This window comes from Solanum pennellii, chromosome 3, assembly GCF_001406875.1.
Source record: "Solanum pennellii chromosome 3, SPENNV200".
In the NCBI taxonomy this organism is placed as follows: Eukaryota; Viridiplantae; Streptophyta; class Magnoliopsida; order Solanales; family Solanaceae; genus Solanum; species Solanum pennellii.
Genome location: NC_028639.1, coordinates 74,855,361 through 74,874,011, shown reverse-complemented (window position 1 = coordinate 74,874,011; position 18,651 = coordinate 74,855,361). Strand labels below are relative to the sequence as shown.

At 34.9% G+C, this 18,651-nt stretch overlaps 4 protein-coding genes across 4 annotated transcripts; 2 read left to right on the top strand and 2 right to left on the bottom strand.

Annotated features, from left to right (window-relative positions):
• The first annotated feature begins 3,203 nt into the window (after nt 1–3,203).
• On the top strand, nt 3,204–4,048 carry LOC107014448 (auxin-binding protein ABP19a). Its single transcript, XM_015214363.2, has one exon. It carries the CDS (start codon nt 3,273–3,275, stop codon nt 3,897–3,899), a length of 627 nt encoding a protein of 208 aa, XP_015069849.1. The 5' UTR covers nt 3,204–3,272; the 3' UTR covers nt 3,900–4,048.
• Nucleotides 4,049–5,345: 1,297 nt separating this feature from the next.
• On the top strand, nt 5,346–7,409 carry LOC107014446 (nodulation-signaling pathway 1 protein-like). The gene has a single exon (XM_015214361.2). It carries the CDS (start codon nt 5,671–5,673, stop codon nt 7,297–7,299), a length of 1,629 nt encoding a protein of 542 aa, XP_015069847.1. The 5' UTR covers nt 5,346–5,670; the 3' UTR covers nt 7,300–7,409.
• On the bottom strand, nt 7,389–9,701 carry LOC107014447 (2-hydroxy-6-oxononadienedioate/2-hydroxy-6-oxononatrienedioate hydrolase). Its single transcript, XM_015214362.2, has 4 exons — nt 8,921–9,701; nt 7,919–8,011; nt 7,742–7,809; nt 7,389–7,682 (listed from the first exon to the last, which is right to left on the bottom strand). The coding sequence occupies exons 1-4, from the start codon at nt 9,638–9,640 to the stop codon at nt 7,556–7,558; spliced, it is 1,008 nt and encodes a 335-aa protein (XP_015069848.1). The 5' UTR covers nt 9,641–9,701; the 3' UTR covers nt 7,389–7,555.
• A 3,141-nt stretch (nt 9,702–12,842) lies between these two features.
• LOC107014488 (probable GTP diphosphokinase RSH2, chloroplastic) lies at nt 12,843–16,563 on the bottom strand. Its single transcript, XM_015214417.2, has 6 exons — nt 15,456–16,563; nt 15,182–15,367; nt 14,247–14,707; nt 13,799–13,957; nt 13,367–13,718; nt 12,843–13,271 (listed from the first exon to the last, which is right to left on the bottom strand). Exons 1-6 carry the CDS (start codon nt 16,158–16,160, stop codon nt 12,969–12,971), a joined length of 2,166 nt encoding a protein of 721 aa, XP_015069903.1. The 5' UTR covers nt 16,161–16,563; the 3' UTR covers nt 12,843–12,968.
• Nucleotides 16,564–18,651: the final 2,088 nt, after the last annotated feature.

The following is an 18,651-nucleotide window of genomic DNA, read 5'->3' as shown; positions in this document are numbered from 1 at the left end:
TGACTCATGTTATGTAGAAACAAGTGACTGTTATATCATAATATGATAATAAACACATATGTCTTGCGATTTTGTTTTTTTTCTATGTCAGGGATATTCGGTATCATATACTTAAAAAGTTTTGAATGACAAATTAAAAAATCACAAATTTGAAGGATAATAATTAAACACTACCCCAAACATGGCCTTTTCTATTATTCTATATCTTGATGGTCTATTGAGTTTCAATGTGACAAAAAGGTTGTGCTTTGGACTTCAGATTTTTGGCGTGGGTGCAGCCCAAATTGTTTTTAATTAAGTTATGTTGGAATTGCATCTGATTCCTACCTGCTATTTAAGCTGTATTCAACTTCTCAAATCATTTAACTTATAGCCAGTATTGACAAACTTTACATAAAAGCACTGCTGCTCTTGTTCTCTCTCACACACACTAGACTTTTTGGTGGTGTGAGGGATAAAAATAAATAGTGATGGAATAAAATTTTATATCTTGTTTGGTTGTCATGTTTGGGATAACTTATCTTACTATTTATAGCATAGTGATGAAATAAGTTTATCTCATATAGATGGTGTGATAAGTTATCTCGGGATAGCCAAACTAATTCTAAGATAACTTGTTCCCAATCAAACGATCCTTAAGTATTACTGATTGGATATAAAGTGCATCCAATAGTAAGACTTGTGCACGGTGTATTTTGTTGCTTTACATTTCACTTTAAATGCGTGCCATAATTAAATTGGCTATCTGTGCAATTGTGCCTTAAGTTATTATGTTTGGTTTGCCCTTACCTATACTTCGAAAACCACAAGCTATTTTTAGGCTTTTAGCGTCATTGATCCAGTATTATGTTATTAGCCCAAATCATATTTAAACAAAAAACAAAAATCAAATTTGTTATGGCTTTTCAGTAGGTGCACCATTTATTAGAACAACGTTATTATTATTATTCGATACTCCTCAAAATAATTTGATTTGTAATTTTGCAATTATCCCATTTGTCTTTCCTTGCACTCTTTCTAGAATATAACTTTTGGAAGAGGGTGAATGTTTGTTGAGAATACTATTCCACAGAATCTTATTAGATTTAGGAAGAGATTAGTAATGGAAGAAATTTTGAATTTCACTAGTTATTTCGCATCTTCTATGTACCTTTTGTAAAATAATAAATCAATTGCTTCATACTTATAGCTTACGTGGGATTGTAAAATGATAATCAAAGACCGTAACTACCTAGTATGTAAATTTTATACAAAGCGATGTTCTAAATGACTATCAAACATGTTATTTTCAATTCATGAATAATTATCTTTCTACCTAACTAACAAGCAAGCGATCCAAAAATGGAAAGAACGAAATACAAACAGTTAATATGGTCATAGATAATTGGAGCACAAGCGAATTTGTTGACGTCGCAAAGTAGAACGCAGCTACAAGTTTGTTATCGGTCGAGATAATTCAATAGTCTTAATCCAAACTCCAAACTAAGTATATTTTTGTTTGAAAAAATCTTTTAACTCAAGTTTCGAACTCCACCCTTTTTACAAGGTAGCATTGCACCATATCAGACGTCAATCAATGATAAAAGAAAATTTTCTTTAGTTTGTCCTCTATGACTTCAATGGTGATGGATATTCTTTAGTGGAAAGACAATTGCTGTTGTCCACATATAATTCCTTTTCTAGCTAATAAGGAAGTTACAATATTGCATTATTATGCATGTAAGAGTATCATACAACTATCTCTTTGATGCCTTTCTGGATTCGAGCTGTCAGCATATGTCTTCTTGTAGACTTCTCCTTTTCCTTACTTTTTCCCACCATGTGCCCTAAATTAGGACCACTTTCAATAAATCAACACCATCACATTATGGGCATTTCCAATACTTGCATTTTATTTTTTACAACAATAACATATATAACATACTCGGTGGTGAATGCTATTTATGATTGATATTTAGCTCAAGAATACTTGTCTTTGTTGAGTTTGTTCTTTAAATTATATATGTCTCTATTAGATCACTTGGTTAAATTTATTTATATAAAAAAAAATATCCAAACAATCTTTAAAGGCGAAACTAAACCCCAATGAATTAATTTTAGAATTTGGAAAGTGGCCTAAAGAAAGGCCATATGATGGACTCCGGAGCCTAAAGGGTAAAAAATATTAACAAAAATTTTAAAACGGTATAAGAATTTTTTTAAAACCAAAACGGCAAAATCGATTACGAAGTATTACTTAATATACCATTTTGTAATTTTTGTTAACGTTTTTCACCCTTTAGGCTCCGGACTCCCATATGATGCCCCATTGAACTTTGCATATCATTTGTATTGTGAGAAAAATATAGAAGAGAAACAACATCTTGCCTTGATAAAACAATGCACTAAGCAATCATTACTCTTTGAAATGATTTTTTGATGATTGAAGTCGGACCTATCAAATTGGAAATCAAAATATCCCAAAATCACATCACCTCTTAATAATCTAATAATGTAATATAACACCAAAAAGATACTCCTTGTCTCTATTCTTTTTCCTTTTTTTTTTTTTGTCTATTTCTTCAACTGAAGATGTTGGTTGTGCTGTAATGATAACTGAAAAAAAAAAAAGAAGAAAAAACTACGTATAAGTTGTAGGGCTACTCTTAATACTGTAATGTTTTTTGAGGAGCTGTGTTGGCTTAACAAAAAACGAACAATACCACATCATACTAAAAGTAAGAAATTGTAGACTGACTATGCGCATAATTTGAGAAGCTTTACCAATTCAAGATAGTTTGAAGACAAACAAAACACGAATAAAAGCTACATTGCTTTAAATATCCTAGTAATGTAAGTAGCACATAGTGAATCTCCAAATAAGCTTGTTATAATAGGTTACAATCCTACGAATTGATTAGTGAATAGATCGTTGGTTCACTCATATGAATCCGGACAATCTTTTACTCTCAAGAGCTAACTTTTGGAGATTAAGTTAGGCCTGTATGTCATACCTTTACGATAACATTAATTATTTTTCCAAGAAATGGCTAGTGAAGGTAATTTCCAAGGAGATGACAAAACACACTCACGATAGCCCTATCACACAACTTGTGGTTACCATTCCCTTTAGAAATTCAAGTGGCATTTAATTTGCCCTTTTTGCACTTCAATATCCAAAATTCTCACTCATTTTTCTCTCTATATAAACGCACTTACAAACTAACCTTCCTTGCTCACAAACTTCACATAACATATTTTTACTAATTTGTTTTTTTTTTTAATTTAAGAAAATGTTTAAATTGCTCTTTCTGTTGGCTATCTTAATGTTGAGCAGCGATGGCGCTGTTCAAGATTTCTGCGTGGCAGACTTAAAAGCACCGGAATCACCTTCTGGCTATTCTTGCAAAAGTGTTACAAATGTAACAGTTGACGATTTCGTGTTTTCTGGGCTTAGTGCTGCTGGAAACACAGCAAGCATTATAAAGGCCGCAGTTACCCCAGCATTTGCGGCCCAGTTTCCAGGCCTTAATGGGCTTGGGCTTTCTGCAGCCCGTTTAGATTTGGCCCCAGGTGGTGTGATCCCATTTCACACTCACCCTGGTGCTTCTGAAATTTTACTTGTAGTGCAAGGATCAATTACTGCTGGATTTGTTTCATCAGCAAATTCTGTTTATTTAAAAACACTTAAAAAGGGTGATCTAATGGTTTTTCCACAAGGATTATTACATTTTCAAGTGAGTGATGCTGGATATACTTCTGTCGGTTATGTATTCTTTAGCAGCTCTAATCCTGGACTTCAGATTACTGATTTTGCATTATTTGCTAATGATTTGCCAACTAAGTTGGTTGGGGCAACAACATTCCTTGATGAAGCAACAATTAAGAAACTTAAGGGTGTGCTTGGAGGTACTAATTAAGCAACAATTGCATTCTGTTAGCTGTTAATCCTTTTAATTCTGTTTTTGGGTATTTTTATTGGGTCTGTTGTATTTTTTCTCTAAGGTTGTTTTGTTTCTTTTATGTTCTGTTTGTTTGGAAATGAACTAAACATTTTTTTTTCCGAGTATGACTATGTATGTGAAACTATACTGCGCTGACTACGAGACAAGTGGAATTCAAACATTACAAATTATGAGTTTACTCATTTCTTTAATGAGATAAAGAAAATGTATCACTTTTTGCTTGGGTTTTTCTTTTCCTAAACTATCAGGAATGACTACACCCAAGTGCTTAAATAAAATGTATGATAATTTGCACGTATCGCACGCATGACAACTGACTCATTAACTTTGAGGCGTGTCTAATAACTCGTGATAGTTTAACTAGAAAATACATTATTTAATAAATAGTTTAGATTTTTTTAAAAAAATTATCAAAAAATGATTCGTTACATTTTATCTTCTTTAATAAAACAACCATCATCAACCTCAATCAATACTTAAGTAACAAATATTTTCTATCGTTTCAACTAAAAGCAATTATTTAGTGGAAAAGAAAGTGAATGAGCAATGACAACTAGAAAGTGGGTTCGAAAGTAGTCATCAAAAGCATAATAGCTCAATAATCTAATCAAGTAAAAAAAAAAACATATTGATCCTGATAGTTAGGGTTTTTTTGTATGGATCCATTCCAAACTATGTGTGGCATTTAAAAATTGTTCATTTATATCAAATGAATAAATATCTACTATTTAATTGCATACAGATATTTATCGCAAACTTGTTCTCATTTTAACTTTTAATAATTAAAACCTGTCATTTGCCAAGTTTGACATAAATACTGAGACTCTCATTTTGTTATTCGTTGAGAATGACTAATTTCACAACTTATTTAGCACAAGAATATCTTAACGCTGTTATATATAATGTCCAAACGAGAACTTTTGTTGGTTTTGTAAAGAAGTTGCAATGAAGATTGAAAATGGTGTGTTAATAATAGGATCTTTGGTAGATCAAAAAAAATATTTTCTTGAAAAAGACAAGTAGTATTATGAGTTGTTTAGAGGTCAATTGTTTATTTGGGAAAGATGCCAAAAGTGCATCAGCCAATAGCTTAGGAGAGAGCAATATCAAACAAAAACACCATTAAATTAATCACGGTGATGAAGAGATTGCCGTCCCCTGTAATTTCAATCACAAAAACTTGTCACTATCCAGGAAACTTAAATAAACAGTACTCCCTCCGTCTAAAAATACTTTTTCGTGTTTTCTATTTACATGTTGAATATTAATTAGGAGCCCTTTTGTATGTCCTTATTTAAAGTATTTGTAGCCTTCAAAACAACTACAACTAAAGATAAATTAAATAGAATTCTTTTTTAAGGAAAAAAATATTCTTAGACTGAGGGAGTAATAGCTTAGTGCCTCCAATTGTGTTGTTGGTAACACTCTGAACAATCGTGACACGCCACAAAATAAGTCAAATAACAGCACGAATCAGAGACAAGATTACCAGCTTAAAAAAATAAACAAATAATATCAGAATAGAACAGCATAACTTCCAAAATAACAGCAATTTTGCCTCTTAAATATGCCCCGTTCTGTCTTGTTCTTCAAGAAAAAAATTATTGTCACCATTTGTTTTACATCACTTATTTCAATTCCACATAACAAATTCACATCATAACCTCTTCTCTATTTGCATAGTCAATGACCAAACATCCTTTCTCATCAAAATTTTTGTGATACAATGGCCATTGAAGAACCTGAGCCTAATTCCAACTCCGACCCCATATCGGAGTGGCTAGCTAGTACTTTATCCGATGTTCCATCCTTCTTCCATGAACCTTACAGTTACACCGATGATTTAAATTTCTACGCGGAGCCATGGTGGGTTCCTGATCAAGAGGATCAGATCGTTAATCACAACATCATCATCGACAATACTTGTAACTCATTCAACATTAGCTCCCCAGTCAACACAGCTATTAACAATATCCCTTTGGAGCCCATCATTTTGGATCATCCACAGCCGGTGGATCTGTCTAAGAAAAGGAAAAAATCTGATCAAAATCCAAAGGCGTCAAAGAAGAATCATAAACTTCAGGTTAATGAGGCAGAACATGCTCCTACTATAGTTGATCAAGGAGGAGTGCAATTAAAAAAATCAATAGGACCGAAGAGAGTAACAACAGGAAATAACAGTAACAACAAAGAAGGAAGATGGGCAGAACATTTGCTCAACCCCTGTGCTGCTGCAATCACTGTAGGTAACATGAACCGCGTGCAACATCTGTTGTACGTTCTCCATGAATTGGCGTCATTCACAGGCGATGCCAACCACAGGCTAGCTGCTCATGGACTCCGCGCCTTGACACATCATCTGTCTTCCCCTGGCTCATCATCAGCATCCTCTGGAACTATTGGAGTTACTAATTTCTCTTCTGCCAATCATAAATTCTTCAGGGACTCGTTGATTAATTTCATCGACGTTAGTCCCTGGTTCCGAATCCCCAATAACATTGCGAATTCATCTGTTCTCCAAATAATTGGAGAACAGGATCGGCTAAAGAACCTTCATATCCTTGATATTGGAGTTTCTCATGGTTTTCAATGGCCAACTCTTCTTGAAGAATTGACTAGGCGGTCAGGTGGACCGCCACCACTGGTTCGACTGACCGTTATTACACCAACCACAGAAAACGGAGAATTGACAGGAACTCCATTTGTGATCGGGCCACCTGGTTATGATTTTTCCTCGCAACTACTAGCCTATGCTAAGGCTATCAACATCAATCTACAGATCAACAGACTGGACAATTTTCCTCTTCAAAACCTCAATTCCCAAATCATAAATTCTTCATCTGATGAAACCTTAGTCATCTGTGCTCAATTTAGACTGCATAACTTGAATCATACTATCCCGGATGATCGAACAGATTTATTGAAGATATTGAAGAGTTTGGACCCGAAAGGATTAGTTCTCAGCGAGAATAACACGGAGTGCGGCTGCAACAGCTGTGGGGACTTTGCGACCACGTTCTCAAGGAGAGTGGAGTACTTATGGAGGTTTTTGGATTCCACGAGTGTTGCCTACAAAGGGCGGGAGAGCGAAGAAAGGAGGATGATGGAAGGAGAAGCAGCAAAGGCGTTGACGAACATGGGAGAAATGAATGAAAGAAAAGAGAAATGGTGTGAGAGAATGAGGAGCGCTGGTTTTGTAAAAGCGGTGTTTGGTGAAGATGCCATTGATGGAGCTCGGGCTTTGCTGAGGAAGTATGACAGCAATTGGGAGATAAGGTTGGAGGAGAAAGATGGCTGTGTGGATCTATGGTGGAAAGGACAGCCAATTTCTTTCTGCTCATTATGGAAGATTTAGCTATTTTGAGTCAAATTGTACTTCCTTACTTCCACATTAGACGTGTTTTCATAAGTGAATTTGTAAAGGCAACAAGTCAAAAATTAAGCTAATCAACTTGATTTATATCATCTAGGAGACTTGGTAATACTTCAAAGTCCCATTAGTAGTTTCATTATTTACAAACAATGAGAAAGTAATAGAGATATGTAACATAGGGAGCAAGAACCCCCACCAGCTAAGCCTAGCAGTATCAAGATCAATCCCAGTGTCAACCCTATAAGTCTTTGCTTTGCGGCAAGATAAAGGCTTTAATCAAAGCATTGACAGAATCAGGAGACTCAATGTTTGCTGCATGTCCTGTGTTTTTTATAATTTCCAACTTTGCTCTTGGCCCCAAATGCCTACAAATAAATACAAATTTAGTACGAAGAATCTAAGGGAGTAATAGAATTAAAAGTACCTTTGCAACTGGTAGCCGAACATAAGAGGGAAGACTCTGTCCTTGTCACCCCAAATAAGCAGAGTTTCCTGTATACACCAAATTAAGCAACAAACAAGTTATTTTTATGATTGTATAGTCAGCAGAATGATTTCACAGCCATTAAGTTTTTTGCTATAATGTGTTTGATTTGTTGACCTGATTTAGGATGGGCAATCTGCAATCTGTATGATTGGACAGCAAGTGGTGCACTAGCTCTTGCTTCTCCTTCAGGTAAGTCCTACTTATCATCTTCAAACAATACAGAAAGAGCATCAAGAGAAGCACTTTTTAAATCTCTGTAATCTTAATGTGTTGAAAATAAAGAAAATGATTTCCTAGTACAAAAGGTAAGACTGATAACAAAAATTGTACTTCGATTGTCTACTTATTACCTCTCAACATCCCATCCAACCCCACTCTCATAGTATTTGCCTAATTATATGTGGAGTATACAGATTCTCTAGAACAATATCTTTTATACTCATAGACGGACTTAGGATTTGAGGACTTTGTGTATCAATATTTAGTTAGCTCAAAATTGAGCTTTAAGATAAACTTAAAATAAAAATAGTAAAATAAACACTCTAACCCAAGAGTGCACTGTTAATTATTTTTCTTGAAATTAACGGGTGCACGTAGGTCCACCTCAGTTTATACTGATATACTTGTTACTCTAGAGAACACCAAAAAAACAAGCAAAATAATCACTTATTTTCAGAAAAGCACTTTTAGTTAAAACACTTTCTTTCATTTTAAACCCATCTTACAAAATTCTGTGCTAAAATACAGTCCTTTTAAAAATAAAGAATATTCCAGGCATGTAAGCATATACCCGCACCTTGAGTATAAATTTCTATTAATCAATCATAAACTTAATTAATAATAGCTAATTATGATGAGTGGAAATTATTTAGTTTAAACATCAAATACAGATAACTATATATGTTCGTTTGCATGCAACAACAAGATAACAAAAAATACACTTTCATTACCAGAAGTATGGTAGCAAAACCAATCATTGGAACACAAGTAGTACTAGTATATCACTGAATAATGATAGTACTATTTCCACTCTTGTGAATTTGGTTATGAATTGAATATTTTGAAAATCTTTGGCAGTTTGTAAAATTTTGTGTAACCAATAAATTGAATACTCACATCAATGAATTCTTGGAGGAAGTAATCAGGGGCCCACTTGAAAGGATTGTACTTGTAAATTGATAAGTTTACGAGGACATGCAGATCCTCTGGTTTCGCCGGTATCAGCAATTCAACCGGATCTCTTCCAATCTTTTTCAACTGCTCTTCCTTCTGATCTTTCGAGCAACCCACTCCACTACTCAATATCACTACTTTCTCCACCATTTCCGGATTCATCTCCGCCATTCGATACCCAACAAATCCCCCATAACTAATTGCAAACATCGAACAATTTCTCACTCCCAATTCCTTTAACCCTTGCACCACGCATTTCGCCTGAAACTCCTCCGTTCGTTCCTTCCGAGTTGTATAAGATTTACCGAAGAATAACAGATCCGGAATGTAGAGGTTGAAGGATTCAGCCAGTGATTTGACTTGGTACATAAATTGCCATTTGGCATCGCCTCCGTAACCGTGGATGAGGACGAGATTTGGTTTATCGTAACGCCGGTGATTGGGAGCCCAGAAATGGATGGTGGTTTGGTCGTCTAGATCGAGGGTGCATGGTGATAAGTTGGCAAATCGGAATAAGAGGGATATATAAGCGTCGATGAAAGGAACGAAGAGAGGGAAGCGTTTGATGGTAGGCAAAGAGGAGAATAACCACCGGAAAATTTTAGCAATGATGGAGAGATGGAAAGATAAGAAATTGTGGAAGCAGAGGCGCAAACTCTCCATCACTGCCTAACGGAAAAAACAACTATTTCATCTACCAAGCCTACCTCTTACTAATATATATTTTTTTTCTATTAAATTTTGATCCTCTCAATATAATAGTAATAATTATTTTAAGTGTCTTAATTTAATTATATATATATATATATATATAGTAAAAATAAGAAATATTTTTTAAATTTATAATCTTAAATTAAAGATATATTTTAAAATTTTATGATTCAAAACAAAAATATTGAAATGTAAAAACTCATACATATAAAAATAAGTTTTTTTTTTTAAAACAGACTAAATAAATAAAATATGAGACTTACTTTCTAGTGTGGTGCTAACATTAAATTGGAGAGTTTTTTTTTTTCATCACGTTGAATTCATTTTTTGAAAATATATAACTTGGTGCTATAGCACCCCAGCTGTAGAATGACCTTATCTTTTATTTTTATAGTACTAATAAATAAACAATTTGACATCAACTTTCTCTAAATTATAGAGTTTCACATTTATCTGCCACTTATAATAGAGTTGTATGCACGACATTTTTCTTATCGTAATTAGATATTACGATATTTGTATCACAATTAAAATTTTACACTTTGGGCATACTGCATTTGTCAATATCAATACTCCAATTTTTTTTTAAAAAAAAAAAAGAAGGTAATTCGGCAAAATGTATTGATTATTGTGGACATGTAGCAGTGACATGGCAGTATTTCATCACATTGATATCTGTGTAGTTAGACAATGTATGAGTAAACAAAATTCCTTTTGGACACTGAAATAATGGGTAACTTTTGTTCTCACAGCGATCCAAACATGTAGCAATTGTAGCCATTTTGATCAAAGATCACCGTAAACTCTTTGTTTTAATTTATTTATCTAATTTTTATTTTACATAAAATTTAAAATAAAATAAAAATATATCATATTAATTTTATAAGATTCAATATATAGCATGTATTTAAATGTACAAGTCATATAAAAAGTTGAAACTATAGATATATATATGTATATTTTAATCAAATTTAATAAAATTAAAACGGGAGAGTATTTTATACTTCATGGAGTGATGGGTGTCCGATCCAGCTAGCGGCCCATTATGAGTGAATTGTGATTTAGGGGTTCAGTACATCATGAAGCTTGTGGAAGAAATAATATAAATAAATTGCAATTTGCAATATGAGACATCAGGATTTGGCCATATTGTGAACTTATATGGGAATTTGGCTAAATTGTTTAAAAAAGGAGGTGATAATAAAGCAAAATCATAAAAATAGGACCATGACTCCTTTGTCCTTGCGTGAAATATAATATAAGTAAGCAAGCAAGTGAAGTGAATATATATGTGAGGATAATAAAGGCACGTTAACCAGGCTGTAGTAGGGCCTTTTAGGACTTTTGAGTTGTGAGCTTTTCCTTCCTCTTCATAATGATCAATTTATGCAAGAGCGTTAAAAGTTTATTCATAAGAAAGTTTGGAATTATATGAAGTTGTCTTTGGTTGTAGTGCTTTGTGATCTCATAATACAAATTTAAATTAATTGAGTTCATTACGTTTTTAATAAAATTGCGTTTGCTTGTTCAAGGGGTGTCTTCGTCAAAAAATTACGTTGTATATAATAGTTAACTTTCATTTTTTGTAAATATAAATAAATAAATTAGCATCTCTTAAAACAAAGTTTAAGGTTTAGTTTAGGGAGGAGCTTATATAAGGTCCTGTATTCCGGTGTTGATGCAGCTAAGGATATACTGCTATCATTACCCTTCTGTTTCCTCTGTAAGGGGGCAACAATGTGCAAACCCATCATGTAATAAAGAGAGCACAATCAAATATAACACATTTTGTTCAATCATTGTGTTGGAAGTAATCGAAATTCAGAAAGAAAGTGAAAAGAGCTTCATTTATTTTCCTCCCCATGTAATCACTTGTTCATAATAATAATAGCAAATGCCAAATGAATATTCAGTGCCAGGTGTTTCTCCATTACACTGTTTAAGTAAACCAGAAATTCAACTTTTGTGAACATCGAAAAAGTGAAAAAAGATCCACTTCTATATACCTTACTTCACCATTTTCCTTCACATTTTGCCTTTTCTTCTTAACCAAATCTTATTTTTTGAATAATTAATCTTCTTTCTATACTTCTTTTTGGACGGCTTTTTCGGTCACTTTTATCATCAGATCCTACACTTTATTCCTTTGATAGCTCATCTTGTTCCTTCATAAATATATTCATTCCTCCACTATGTTGTAAAATTTGAACCATCATCGGTACATTTGAAGGTTTTTTGATGGAATCGAGCTTTTGATCAATATGGAGAATTATGCATCAAGTTCATACCAATATTCTTCGCATAGAGGAGTAGCAATGGTTCTAGCCCTTGTTTCCGCTGTTGTCCTATCGCCATTATATGTGGATCGAGGAAAGAAAGAGAGCAGTTATTACGAGACGAGATGGAGTTGTGTATTGCCTGTTCTACTGGCTGGATTAGTTGTTGCAATTAGAAGCACTTCTTCATCATCAGTACGAGGAAGAGCAAGTACATCTTCGATTTTTGCATCTCCACAACCTTCGGCTGTGCTTAGAATTGGGAGTTCCTCTTGGGGTCTTGCTGGTGTTTTGGTAATGCTCTTATGTGTGCTTTCCTGGCAGAGTTCTATGCAACAATATTTGTGGAAATAGATGTTTTCAATTTCGACATCAGTATTATCTCCTCCCTGTAATCAGAGGAAGTGCACACCATTTGCGATAAGATTAAGAATGATCATACAAAATATTGTTCACTTAGCCTTAATCTTAATGTATTCTCTCCTCTAAAACCAATAGCATTGTACTGAAGGTCTCCTGTTTTTTTATCTTATAATGTGATTGTTATGTGTGTTTCAAATAGATATTTAATTGCAGAATTGAACAGTACATAAGTGAAACATTAGACACGAATCTTCGCTCGTTCGAATATAATCTTACCGCTGATCCAAAAGAGAAAATCAGGTAGGTACCAAAGCAGATATACCTGAAAATACAAGGAAATTATCCTTGCTGCTGAGCACAGGACAAGTAAAACATCATGTTGCAATCGAGCTTCAAAAGAAGAATAAAAAAAGGTAAAAGAGAGATACACAATGGTATAAAAGATGGAAAAGCAGCAATAGCTAAAGCAGTCTGCATTTCCAAAGTACTAACAAATGCAAGTCAAGACTTGAATAAATCAGTCACCTAATATATTTTTTTATATACAGAACCACGGCTGTTCTGTACAAATGCTTATCATTTGTAATTATGTACAAGATTAAAGGAGGACCTTAATCTAGGAGGAGGAGAAACATCAACTGTCAACTCCTCAGACCAACTACAGTATTGGCAGCGGCAGGAAGAGGGCTTACACCTCTATCATACATTCGTTGAATCTCCTCCCTGTACTCTGTCAACGATTTATGTGGTATCGCTGGAGTTAATTCTATAACATCTCCCATTCTTAGCTTGCAGTTGGGATCACTAACTGGTTCATGGTTCAACCTTGGCCTTAGCTCTTCCTTCACAGGAAATCCATAGGGTGTCCATCTTGAGCTCCCACGGCCAGCTCTCTCCAACAGATCCTTCACGGTCGAGTTTGCTGCGAATTCTTGAACAGACATCTGCAAAGAAAAAACAGGGAGTCAAAACACATTCTGATAGTTGACACCATGATTATCAATTCTGTAACTTTCAGGATTCACAGGTAGATACGGACCTTATCATTCTCAATCATAATGATAAAGACAGGCCCATCAGTTCCACAATCAGGTTTACAAGAAAAGGGACAATCTTCGGAATGAGCTGGGAATTTGCAAGGTGGCTTAATCGATTCAGTGTGGCCAACAGATGACTGGTCTCGGCTCATTGTCTCGCACTGCCAGGTTACAACCCAACGAGCCCACTCTACCATCTGAAGTACAAAAGAGGAGTGCTTGCAGTCATTTTCTTTGTATCTCCAATGAGCAGCAAAGCCATATTCAGCTTGCAAGTGCATCTCTTTTGTTCGGATCTGCACTTCAAGAGGCACCATGCCTTCCCCAAGAACAACCGTGTGAAGAGATTGGTACCTAAAAATTACACATTCATATTAGGGGCAAAAACTTGAAAGAAAAGAGAGAGGTAGAATCAAGTCTCTCATGCTGCTTACCCATTGCATTTCGGTTTTTCTATGTAGTCCTTGTATCTCCCGGGTACCTCACGCCATAGCTCGTGAACAACTTGAAGTGCTTTATAGCAATCCTCCTCATTTTCAACAATCAACCTCAACCCATGAATGTCATGGACTTCATCCATACTAAGCTTCTTCCTGTAGAATATGAAAATACTGTTAGCTCAACTGTCACAATCCACAAAGGCAACATTGGTAAGAAAGTAGCATTGCACGGAATGCACAAGGCTTCCAAAAGTTTCTAACTGTGTAATGACAATGACTAGTAATTCTTATCATCACATTGAATAATCTACAGAAAACCACTTCCTACACAGTAGGGCCTTAAACGACATGCATGTCTATAAACTACAGACACAAAATTGGCTGATCACCCAAATCCACCGGTTCAACTTTTATAAGTGTACTAAATGGGCAGAAAAATTACTTTAGCATCTTGCAGTAAATGCTGTACAAGCTCTTGTGACGCCCTGAAAGCACATGATAAGAGACAGATCCATCACTTAACGCCTGCTCCAATTTCTCCACGGCAGAGGTAATCATTGCCTCGTCAAAAGAATCCATTAGTTTGGATGACAGTTCATTGTGCTGATCAGGGCTAAGATGTTTAAAGCATTGGTTCTCCAGCTGTTCTTTCCAGGTTGAGATGCCTAGGCGATTAGCAAGAGGGGCGAAAATTTCCAAAGTTTCTTTAGCAAATCTTTGCTGCTTTGTAGATGGTAATGCATCCAAAGTAACCATATTATGCAAACGATCAGCCAGTTTTATGAGCACCGCCCTGGCATCTGTCATAGCAAGGAACATGGTGTGTAATCGATCCGCCTCAACAGTTTTACTAGCTGTATCGAAGTCTCGTGCAAGCTTGCTCAATTGACTAAGCTTCGACACCTGGACAAAATGATTTAAGTTAAAAACAAGTTTAACACTTGGGAGTCGGGACTATCATTATTAAACATAGAAGGCAGCAGATGCTTGATAGTCCTATGACCTCTTTAACCTTTCACTAATCAAAGATATACTCATACCGAAAATTGTAGTTCAGTTTTTTGCCAATAATGATTTGGCCATGAGTGATTGCAAACACATTCTGGATACTGCTGAAACATTCAAAATATTCTCTCTCAACTTCAACTCAGTACTCTTGTTTTAACACTAAACTTATGTATTGTTCAAATGACTACTAAAACAAATCCTAAACAAAAACCAAATCTAATCTACATTTGAAATTTAAATGCAAAACCCTTTGAATAAGGAAAAAAGACCATTAACAAAATGTTTAAATGCCCAAAGTTATGAAAGAGAGTGTTAACAACAGGGAGCTTAATATAAGAAAACAAGAACAAAACAAGACAATATCCATACCCCCTCAACCAGATCAGCAACACCAGCTCCTAGCGTCCGGAATATATAGTCATAAGTCATGAATGTGTCATCAAGTGTGTCGTGCAAAAGTCCAGCAGCAACAACAGTCGAGTTAGCCCCAATGGTTGCGAGTAAAACTGCAGTCTCAACGCAATGCTGTAGATAAGGATCACCAGAAGCGCGCACCTAAAAAACCAATACAATACAACAAGTCAAAACTAAAACTTTTACTAATAGCAGTGGGAATTAGTAAAAGTTAGGCAAAAACAATCACCTGTCCTCTATGGGCTTTCTCAGCTTCATAAAATGCCTTCACCACAAAATCATCATAAAAGATTTTATGCCTTGCCTGTGCACCCAACAGCAAATTTTTAGCATAAGGTTCTGTAATGGACTCTAAGAAACCTTCTTCCATGTTAAAGGTGAGTTCATCCAATAGCCCTGATGAACGGGAATCAACATCCAGGACCTGGAAAGCCGCCGGATCGTGATCAACACAGGATCCCAAGGCGTGCCTAACAAAACCATTGAACAATCCACCAGTCCCAGAACGAATGGAACAGACATCCCCAGCAATTCTCTTTGGAGGACTTCTGGAATATGATCCTATTCCACTACTACTAGTGCTACATGAAACAGGCCCTTGAAACACAGAAACTGGACTCTGATGATCCCTTTTCAATGACGAGCTGAGGGATGAACAACGAAAAGAGCTGCTCAATTCGTCGCCTCTATCATGCCACAAAGACCCCAAATCCTCGGTTCCAGTTGAATAGCTGGCCTTCACGGCTGGCGAAGAGAACAGAGACGACAGGCCACCGACAATGGATTTCTGGGAAGAAGAGGATGTCGACGAGGAAGACGACGATGATCTGCCGTTCAAATCGAAATCATAAGACGCGTGAGAGTGGCATTGATACGGCGTAGAACACACACTACTCGGCGGACTTGCGTACAGTGCTATCGTCGGAACAGCCATAACCCACCAATCTAGAAGCTGAAATTCTGAATATTACCACCAAAGATCCAAATTTTACAGCAATTCGAAACCCTAATTCCTAAATTGTTTACAATCAATTCAGAGATAATCAATCTAAACCTGAACAAATGTGTGGAAAACCTATAAATTCACAGTTTTTTTTCAAGATAAGTTTGGTATATACAACAAGATCTGAGTGATTTTTTTCCAAAAAAATTTGGGGAAAATGAGGAAAAAAAAACTTGAACAAGAATTTAAACTCCTAAAAATTGTTGGAAGAGAGAGTTGAAGACGGTAGCGAACTGATATTTTTACCGAAATTGTTCTTGTTTCTTCTCCAAATTACTCTTTCTTCGATCTGGAAAAAATGAGAATACTATTTGCGTTGATATTCTATACATTCATGCACCTCTTTATGGTTGCTTAGAGGCCAGGAGTACGCAAAGTAAAATGACCGGAATAGCCTCGAGATGTTTCTCAAATAACGGGAAATTTCCTCCTTTCCTTTGGCGTTTGTTTCTCCGGTTTACAGTTTTTTATTGGTAACATCTTTTTCAATGTATTTTTAAAACTATAATACCCTAATATTTTAATGCCAAGGATTGTACTAATGGATTACAACAATAACATAACATTAAATTAATGAAAATTAGTGTTTAGATAAGATTGGAACTGTATTTAGTGTGTCAGTGCCTCATTTCTACTTTTTAATTTAATGATTAATGATGCATTAATATGAAAATTAGAACCTTCTTGTGCTAATTTAATCACCGGAAGACAAGGTCAATATCAATAGTGTCTAGATTAGGAATATTAAACCTAATTTCTTTGATGTACAATTATCTATATATTTTCTTTCACAATTAATCATTTACCTAATAATAATAAAAAGGAACCAGATACTTATTATTTTAATCCATCTTCTGTAGCTCTAGTAAGTCAAATATTTAACTCAATAATTGTGATGGAATGACTTCATTTATACCCTTTTCCTTCTTTCTTTTCTTCTCAATTATATTATACTTTATATTTATATATATACTGTGATTGTTTTTTTATAGTTATTTACCTCTCTTTTTTTAAAAAACAAAAAAAAGGTTATTGTTCTCCGTATCTCTTAAAATTGCGGATTTATGTAGCTTTTGTTTCTCATTTTTTGCAAAAAAAATGGCAACTTGTTCTATTTATTTTTATTTGTTTTCTTCTTGACCTGCTTCACTGCTTGTGTTTTAGATAAGTGTGTTTAGATATTATTTTCTTTCCTAATTCTAAATGGGGCCAGCATACAGGATTCCTCTGATGAATCTCTAAACAAAATCCAAATCCTAATTTTTGAGGATATGATTTAAACCGTTGATCCATAGTGGGGACACACAATGAGAAATCCTGACCGTCAATTTCCACCCACTATAGATGCGGGAAAAAATAGCGGGACCCGCACGAAAGTATGTAATTTGAAGGAAAGTGCAAGGGTAAAACGGACATATGATTTAGCAAAAATAAGAATTCAACGAATCCGCCTTGTCCCTCAGTCCTTGTCGCAGTTTTGGTTCTAGAACGAGTGTTAGGTGTAGGAAGGTGATAAGGACGGGTTAATTTACCCGACCCGGAAAATAGAACCGGTTTACTGTGAGAACAGTAACGTGTCGTGTGAAGAAGTAGCACGGACAAACACGTGGTCAGCAGTGGCAGCGTAACACTTGGACGATATTTTGGCGGCCATGACTATTGAATACCAATGGTGGATTCTCAACTCCACGTGTCCAACTTCGAATCTTCTTGTCGAAAAAAAAATTGTGATTATGAAGTATAATAATTCAATAATATAGTACTAATTTTATTAGTCGAAAAAAAATACATTATTTTGATGGCTTTGCATTAGTCAACTTACTAAATACGTAGCGATTGTTGTGGCTAAGTCTATGATTGTTCATAAAAATAGGAAATCCATGAAAATATGCAAATAATTAAAACAATTATATATAGTAATTCATTGAATTGTCTGTGAAAATATTAGAGAAATGATAAAAACGTTATTTATTGCCTAAATATCTCAATGAATTATTGTATAATAAGTATGGGTCTTGAACAATTATCAATCTAATTAGCTAGAGTATTTTCTTGGATTGTAACAACACCAAGTTGTTCGGCTGCAACGGGTTAAAATACGGGTCATCAACTTTTTATTTTCTTGGACTTTAGTTCCAATTTCCAGGGAATTACTTCTTTCTATTTTCTACATGTGAAAAACAATTAACTAGTCAACTCTACTAAATATCTCGGACTTTTCTTAACCCACCGGAATTGGCGGAGTTTATTCTATTATCGATAGATTTTATATATAGAATTACGTTAATATATTAATACGCTGTTGTTTTTTATTTTAAACTAATACATCTATCTAATTTGTCAATTACCATAACCAATTAAACCAAGCTGAAAACGAGCAAAATCAGTATCTAAAAACATGATTATTGTGACTCATTCGAGT

Coding starts and splice junctions, on each gene's coding strand:
- LOC107014488 (XM_015214417.2), bottom strand. CDS start 16,160: ATGGCTGTTCCGACGATAGCACTGTACGCAAGTCCGCCGAGTAGTGTG. Junction 13,958..14,246: donor ATTTACTGCAAGATGCTAAA/GTAATTTTTCTG, acceptor CATATTCTACAG/GAAGAAGCTTAGTATGGATG. Junction 13,719..13,798: donor GAAAAACCGAAATGCAATGG/GTAAGCAGCATG, acceptor TGTAATTTTTAG/GTACCAATCTCTTCACACGG.
- LOC107014447 (XM_015214362.2), bottom strand. CDS start 9,640: ATGGAGAGTTTGCGCCTCTGCTTCCACAATTTCTTATCTTTCCATCTC. Junction 8,012..8,920: donor TCCTCCAAGAATTCATTGAT/GTGAGTATTCAA, acceptor TATTGTTTGAAG/ATGATAAGTAGGACTTACCT. Junction 7,683..7,741: donor TTCGGCTACCAGTTGCAAAG/GTACTTTTAATT, acceptor ATTTATTTGTAG/GCATTTGGGGCCAAGAGCAA.
- LOC107014446 (XM_015214361.2), top strand. CDS start 5,671: ATGGCCATTGAAGAACCTGAGCCTAATTCCAACTCCGACCCCATATCG.
- LOC107014448 (XM_015214363.2), top strand. CDS start 3,273: ATGTTTAAATTGCTCTTTCTGTTGGCTATCTTAATGTTGAGCAGCGAT.